This window comes from Pteropus vampyrus, unplaced genomic scaffold (assembly GCF_000151845.1).
Source record: "Pteropus vampyrus isolate Shadow unplaced genomic scaffold, Pvam_2.0 Scaffold103, whole genome shotgun sequence".
In the NCBI taxonomy this organism is placed as follows: domain Eukaryota; kingdom Metazoa; phylum Chordata; class Mammalia; order Chiroptera; family Pteropodidae; genus Pteropus; species Pteropus vampyrus.
Window position 1 is genome coordinate 91,730 of NW_011888884.1, and position 7,244 is coordinate 98,973.

General features: G+C 35.2%; 1 protein-coding gene across 1 annotated transcript in view; it reads left to right on the forward strand.

The window, feature by feature from the left end:
* The window catches only part of KIAA0368 (KIAA0368 ortholog), a 78,616-nt gene extending 72,823 nt beyond the window's left edge, over positions 1–5,793 (forward strand). The window contains exons 45-48 of the mRNA XM_023533454.1: positions 1,502–1,821; positions 2,015–2,103; positions 4,102–4,173; positions 5,508–5,793. Coding sequence (XP_023389222.1) covers positions 1,502–1,821; positions 2,015–2,103; positions 4,102–4,173; positions 5,508–5,647 — 621 coding nt within the window. The 3' untranslated portion in view covers positions 5,648–5,793. The remainder of the gene's footprint in view (positions 1–1,501; positions 1,822–2,014; positions 2,104–4,101; positions 4,174–5,507) is intronic.
* The last annotated feature ends 1,451 nt before the right edge of the window (positions 5,794–7,244 follow it).

A 7,244-nucleotide genomic window follows, 5' to 3' on the forward strand; every position in this document is an offset into this window, starting at 1 on the left:
TAAATGGCCATCTGTGTCTGTGTGTCCTAATCTCCTCTTCTTATAAGGACACGAGTCACATTAGATCATATTACAGGGCCTCTGTAAAGGCCCTGTCTCCCAATCAAGTCACAGCCTGAGGTTGTCAGGGTTCGGACTTCAATATGTATATCTGAGGGACACAATTCAGTCCTTAACAATTATGATTTATTTTATATAAATAGTTTGACTGCAAAAAAAAAAAAATTCTGTTACTCTTCCTTATGATGCTCTATTCTAAAGAATTCACAGAATTCATTAGTGGAATCTCTTCATCTCAAAATTATAGCCTTGTTACCAAATCTTCAATATGCAAGTGAAATTTCTTATTTTACTCAGGAATTCATACCTTTTTTGAGAGATTTTCAGAATTGGATGTGTATTTCCAAAGGATTAATAAGTAAATAAAGAAACAGAAGACCTTTATTGTTGGATTAGATGGCAGTTATTTTGAAGTCCTTTGAACAGGGCCTTAAACTTGGGGCCATGCTCCTCTGAAGTTTTTCTTGTGTTAGTTTCTGCACTATATCCCACCTAACATCTTAACATGCTTGAATGTTTTAAAAGGCATGTTGATTCTTTGTGATTGAACATGTCTAAAATCAGACTTAAGATTGTCTTTGAGCCTTGCTGTCTTTTGTGTGAACTTTAAAAAGTGTATTTGCTATGTATAGGAGGGATTTTTCCAAAAGATACAGATTCGTAAGTGGTCCTGTGTCCTGGTATTATGTTATAGACTGCAGTGAAAGTCTACTTATTTGACATCATTTAGAGCACTATCTTTTGCCTGAGAGGTAGAAAAAGTTAAAGAAGGGAATTTCAGAAAAAGATGATACATAAGCAAAGCAGTTTATTTTAGTGTAAAGCATAGAAATGTACATTCATTTGCCAGTTATTGAGGGGAGGAGGAAGGCCTTTGAGAATTTAACTAATGCACACTGGCTTCCCATATACATCTTACTCATAATGTATCATCTACAATTTCTGTTTTTTGTTGCTTTATAACAGAGAAAGAAGTTATCTCTTACGAAGCAATTCAGGCATGGAATTGTATTTTTTTACCTCCTTCTGTCTTTATATTTGTGAACTGAGCTAAATTTTACAACATTTAAATAATAACTACTTTGTGGTGTTTTATATTCCTGTTTCTACAGTTAGTATAATATTAATTAACATAACTATAATTACAAGTGCAGTTGGGATAATAGGTTTGGGATCAAGCACAGTTGTCGGTCCCTAAGCCCACAGCTTTCAGAAGTATCTGAGTGTCCTGAGGCATCCTGGCCTCCAGAGTTCTGCCTTTGGCCGTCATTCAGGATGCTTTACGGGGAAAGGGAAGTGTGGTTAAGGTTCTGTCTCCCTTCCTTGGACATTTATGAACAGTTGTATAGGATCTTGGTGGGGGAGTTCTGATCAGGGAACTTTGGGAATTGAACACAAAAGTCACGCTGAAGTTTTTGTTTTTGAAATTTCATGGCTTTAATTAAAGGCATCTGTTGTTTTATTCCCGCCCCGCCCTCTCTGTCTCTCTCTGTGTCTCTCTCTCTCTGTCCCTGTCTCTCTGTCTCTCGCTCTTTCTCTGTCCCTCCCTATGTCTCTCTCTATATCTGTCTTTGTACCTCTGTTTGTCCCTCACTCACTCTTTTTCTCCTTCACACTCTTTGTCCCGCTCTGTCCCATTCTGTGCTTTTTTCCAGGTTGTTATCGTCAGGAGCTATGCAAATTGATGTGTGAACGGCTAAAACTCAGCACCTGGAAAGTGCAGCTAGGAGTCCTACAGTCAATGAATGCCTTTTTTCAGGGGTAATTTGCTTCATAGTTCAGTCATTTATTTTGCCTTTTTCCCCCTTAGCATTTTATTTATAATCAATGGGGTTCTTTTAATTTTGTAACTAAAAGCTACAGTGATACATGGAGATAGAAATTATTTGTGACAGAAAGATTTTGATATGTTTCTTAAAACTAGCATTGGTATCTTGCTTTCTGATTTTTACAGATTAATGCTTTTGGAAGAAGAACATGCAGATCCTGAGGCTTTGGCTGAAATTCTCCTTGAAACATGTAAATCAATCACATATTCTTTAGGTGAGTGTGCTAAACTGACACTGATACAGAGTCCTAATTTTAAAGCTCAAGGAGCTAAGCTTCAAATATTTTGTACCTTGTGCTACGGACTAAATTTATGGAACTACTGAACTATTCTATTTAATATACTCAGTATTTATCTGCAGACTGGAATATATTAATCTATAACTATAATTGAGGATTTTAAAACCTAGATTAGAAAAAGCTTTGTGATATGTATTTTTAAAAAATATTTATTTGGAAATAATTTTAAATTTACAGAAAAGTTACTATAATAGTACATATAATATTTGTGTATCCTTTACCCAAAGTCTGTTAACATTTTGCTTCATTTACTTTATCATTCGCACTTCTGTATACATAATTTTTCTGAACCATTTGAAAGTACACTGCTTACATCACGCCCCTTTGCTCCTGAGTTCTTCTGTGTGCATTCTGTTACATTAGCACAGTACATTTACTAGCTGCAGGTAGTATGACACTGATGCAATATTTTTAATCAGATTTTTACCATTTATATTCTAGGTTTTCAGTTGACTCTGTTCTTTATAGAATTTTTTCTCTCCTTTCTATTAAGAAATCTGGTCCGGGATCATTTATTGAATTTAGTTGTCATATCTTTTTAGTCTCCTTTAATCTGGAGCATTCTTCAGCCTTTCTTTGTCTTATGTGACATTGACGATTTTGAAGGAAAGTCCCCCTTGCCCCCACTTTAGTGTTTCTCCAGTGTTTCCGCATGATCAGATCCAGGTTATTTCCCAGTTGGGATACTCCGTAAGCGATGTGCCTCACATCAAGAGGCACACAGCTGCCATGTGCCCTCCGTGGCGATGTTAGTTTTGATTACCTGGTCAAGGTACTATTCACTTTTCTCTACTGTATAGTTACTATTTTTTTCCCCCTTGCGTCTAATAAGCAGCCTGTGGGAACATACTTTAAGAACATTCAAATAACTTTTTCAAAACTGTCTAATAAGCAGTTTGGGAGAAGACACTTTAAGATCATGGAGATAAACTGCTCCTCTTCAAAATGTCTTCTAGACCTAACATGCATCGATGGCTTTCCCTGCACCGATTTTTACTAAGATGATTTTCCAATTTCAGCACTTCTCCTCATTTAGCATTTGACAGTTGGCATCCTCTTGTAAGCAAGATCCCTCCTTCTCCTTATCTCTTTATGTATCTGTTGTTGATGTTGATTCATGGATTCCTTTTTCCTCAATTGGTTTATAATGAATTATTTTCTTTGATTAATTTCTTGCTCAAACTGTCTCAGATTTGGCCAGTGGAAGCCCCTTCAAGCTGACTGACTCCTGTGTCTTGTCGATAGGTCACCATCATTCTTTTTTTTTTTTAAACAACTCCGGAACTTGGAACAAAAAAAGCCAATAAAAACCTAACCTGGGCCTTCCTTAACTTGGGGTTGGGTTTGGGGAAAATTTTTCAGTAGATAGTTTCACCATGAATTAGATACTATATCTAGACACCAAGGAAGCATATTTCAGTTGCAATCCTTGGAGGAAGCATGCTTTTAGATAAAGAACTGGCAGCTAAATATAAATTAAAAACAAACAAACAAACAAAACTGGCAGCTAAGAAACTAGTCTTTGCAGGGTCTCAGCCAGGTGTTCCTGATTTGACCTTAATCCTGGGTTGTGTAATGTTCTTTATTGAAATGAGAAGGTCATGCAGCCTAAAGACCTTTCTTAGGTATCATGTAAAGATGATTGTGTTTGAGAGAGTGTCTTGATTTCCCACTTCTCAGAAGGGTCCTTTAAATATTGCCATCTGTTGTGGTGATTGACATATTTGGATGACATTTTATTTTTTTTAAATAAGGAATATGGACACATAGCACATTTCAAGTATTTAATGATAGGTAATATATAAAGGGAAGCTTAACCTGTATCTTTCCCTGAACTTAACAATTTCTGAACATCTAACAATATTTAAAAGGCATATAAAACAAATAATGTGCACTGTGTGATTTTCTTCTTAGAAAATAAGACCTACTCATCTGTGAGAACAGAAGCTTTATCTGTGATAGAATTACTGCTTAAAAAACTTGAAGGTGAGTTCTTGATAGTTTTGATTGAAAGATCAGAAAGCCAGGATATTTTATGGCGTATGTTTTAGAAATTTTTTATTCTCTTTTTTTAATAAGTATGTACTCTAAAATACAGAATAATATATATGTACATTGAAGTGAAATATACAAAGTTAAAACATTTAAATTTCATGAAGTGTTTAAATTTGGTACTCTTTTATTTTATATACTTATAATGTATTATGAAGCTATAGTTATCTCAGAATAACAGTTTTTATTTCCATCATTAATCCTCATTTAATCTTGGTTAATTATAGCGTGTGGTTGACAGTGGCACAGTAGAGCTTATTGTACACATATAAATAAACAGAATGACATACTGGAAAGTGGAGTTGGGAAAACAGTTATCTACCCAAGTCAAATTTGATAGCAATTTTCTTAATTCCTTTTTTTTCCCTTTTTTTTTAACCTTATCAAGAAGCAAATTTCTTCTAATAGCCTATTGTATCAATTGTAAAAGAACACTGCTAGCATTTTCTCCAGTGGTGTATCTGTTACTGATCTTTTTTAAAAAAATTATTTTAACCCCATGGATTAAGAATGAGGAAGATAGAGTAGTATTCTCTAAAGCCTGTGTGTTTGCAGTATCTACTTCTCTATTTTTGCTTAGCAATTAAAATACCTCTTTTTGGGCTCCTAAAACAGGCTTTTTGGATTCAGTAACACTACACATCTCATAATGCCTTTTTCCCTTGTTGAAGTAAAAGAGCTAGTCACTTAGTTGTATCACTGAGTTTTCAGTTTGCCAGGTATGTATGAATGCATTCTAGATGAGGAAAATAAGTGTAAACAGTGAAATAACTTGCTTGAAACCACATCACTAGAAAGTGGCACAACCTTGTAATTAAAACTTAGGATCTTTACTTTCTGAGTTTCTCTGATGCTTTATGTAAATAAAGGGTAATAAAGTGTCATCTGTTCAAACTGACTTTGCAGTTATGAAATTTATTTAAAATTTTTTTATTGAGCATATCATATAAAAAAGACTTTTTGTTGCTGTGTGTCTTGCCTTGATACTTCCTTCTTCCCACTTTGCTTCAGCATCCCTAGATTGTCTTTGACCCACCAGTACCAGGGATAGGATGAGACTCCCTGATAAGCTGTCAGGTTATGGTCGATAATTAGGTTTTGAGACAACTGTTGAACCTGGAATCATGATATACTGAATTGTTATCAAGGCGTGGCTTTTCATTTATTTTGGGGATAGGATATATGGAGGAAAAACAAAGAGAGGTTTCTTTTTTTCCTTGCTTGTTCTATGAGTAATCTTTCTTTCTTTTTTTTATTTTTCCATTCAGAATCTAAACAGTGGGAAAGTTTGACATCTGAATGCAGAGTGCTTCTGATTGAGTCTTTAGCAACTATGGAGACAGACAGCAGACCAGAACTACAGGAGAAAGCATCATTACTGAAGAAAACACTTGAAAATCTGGAATAAATTAGAAGGGGAAGAAACAAACAAGTGCCATGTTTATTGGGGTTGAAATGGTGGTTTTCTTTGAAAAACCAAGTGGGGGAAAAGTAAAGATTAATCTGTAGCATGCATCATTCCTTGGCTGAAATAAAAAAAAAAAATGCCTTAAATTTCGTTCCTTGTTAGCTTTATTTTACTTGATTTTGTAAATATCTGGGCTGAGTGAGCTTAATGGAACCTGGATTTTGAGAGGTGGTTGTAAGTGAAACTGATAGAAATAGTTATTAGAAAATTAAAGCTGTTATTAAAGGAACAAAGTTGTAGAGCAAGCTGGATCAAAATCTTAGAACTGCAACCAAATTACATAAAGTTATTTTAGGAAAGGACTCTGTAAATCACTTAGTTTAACCCCCTTGCTTTGCATCTGGAGAAACAGGCTATGAGACGACACAGCTTCCTTTCTGAGCCCTGTGTTGGTGTTTGATGACTTGCCCAGGAAACTTTCTTTTACAGTCTGCCAATCAGTGCTAACCCTGGCCTACCTGAGGAACTCCCAAGATGAGGTGCATACAGTAGTCCTTGAGCTAGAACTGAACTGACATTATTGAATTCTTGAAATTCAGAAGCTGAACATTGTCATTTGCTTAGCTGATTGGTTTATAGAAAGTGATTATTTGGCATCTTTATAGGTTGAGAGGGAGAATTTCGTGTTCATGTGATAATTCTAATCGTCCTCCTTTTACAGGCAGATGAAGGTGGGTTAGGAAAAGATGGCTCATTCTGCTTTGGTTTAGACTATTTATAATCTCAAAAGCATAAAGACAACTTAAAAATTTCTACCCATTTTTATGCTGATAGTATGACTTTAGGATAGAAAAGAAAGCATTTTAATTCACCATCTGGGAATAACTTGATACCATGCAAAGAAAATAATTGCAGCTAGGGTTTCTTCCTTATACTGCTCATGCCCCTGCCTAAGGATGTAGGGTAAGAGGAAAAGACAAGTTTAATGTAAGTATTTATGGTAAACTGAGAACTCTAGCTCATCTTGGATTCCAAGCACAAAATTGGTTTATACTCGATATTGACCTCTTACATTAACACCAGGATGGAAACTTCATTATTTATTTTTGGTGATCTGTTGACCAATGTATTTCAAACTTGACTGTGACCTATAGTAAAAAGAACTTTTTATGTCTTGACCCAGAATTGTGTCTGTGTTTGTGTGTGTGTGTGAGAGAGAGAGAGAGAGAGAATATGAATATAAAATCTTTAACTGAAATAAATGTTATGTGAATTAATAATGCATGTGTGATATACTTTGATCCCTCCCGCATCTCCCCACACCTCCATTTTAAATGCTCTTCAGACTCAACTCAGTTTATTCCCTGACTCGTAAATGGGTGCTCTTCACTGTTCCAAATACACTACCATAGATAGTACCTAAACTTGGTTGTGTATGCTACGTTCTGGGATTGCTTCTGATTGGGAAAGGGGTTTACACATTGAAAATTTAAGTGTTTATTACCAAAACATCCTCTTAGCTAATGCTAAATATAATTGAATTTTAGTAGCATCATGAATTTTAAGAAAGCTTGGACTTCCACTTGAGAATGGCTTT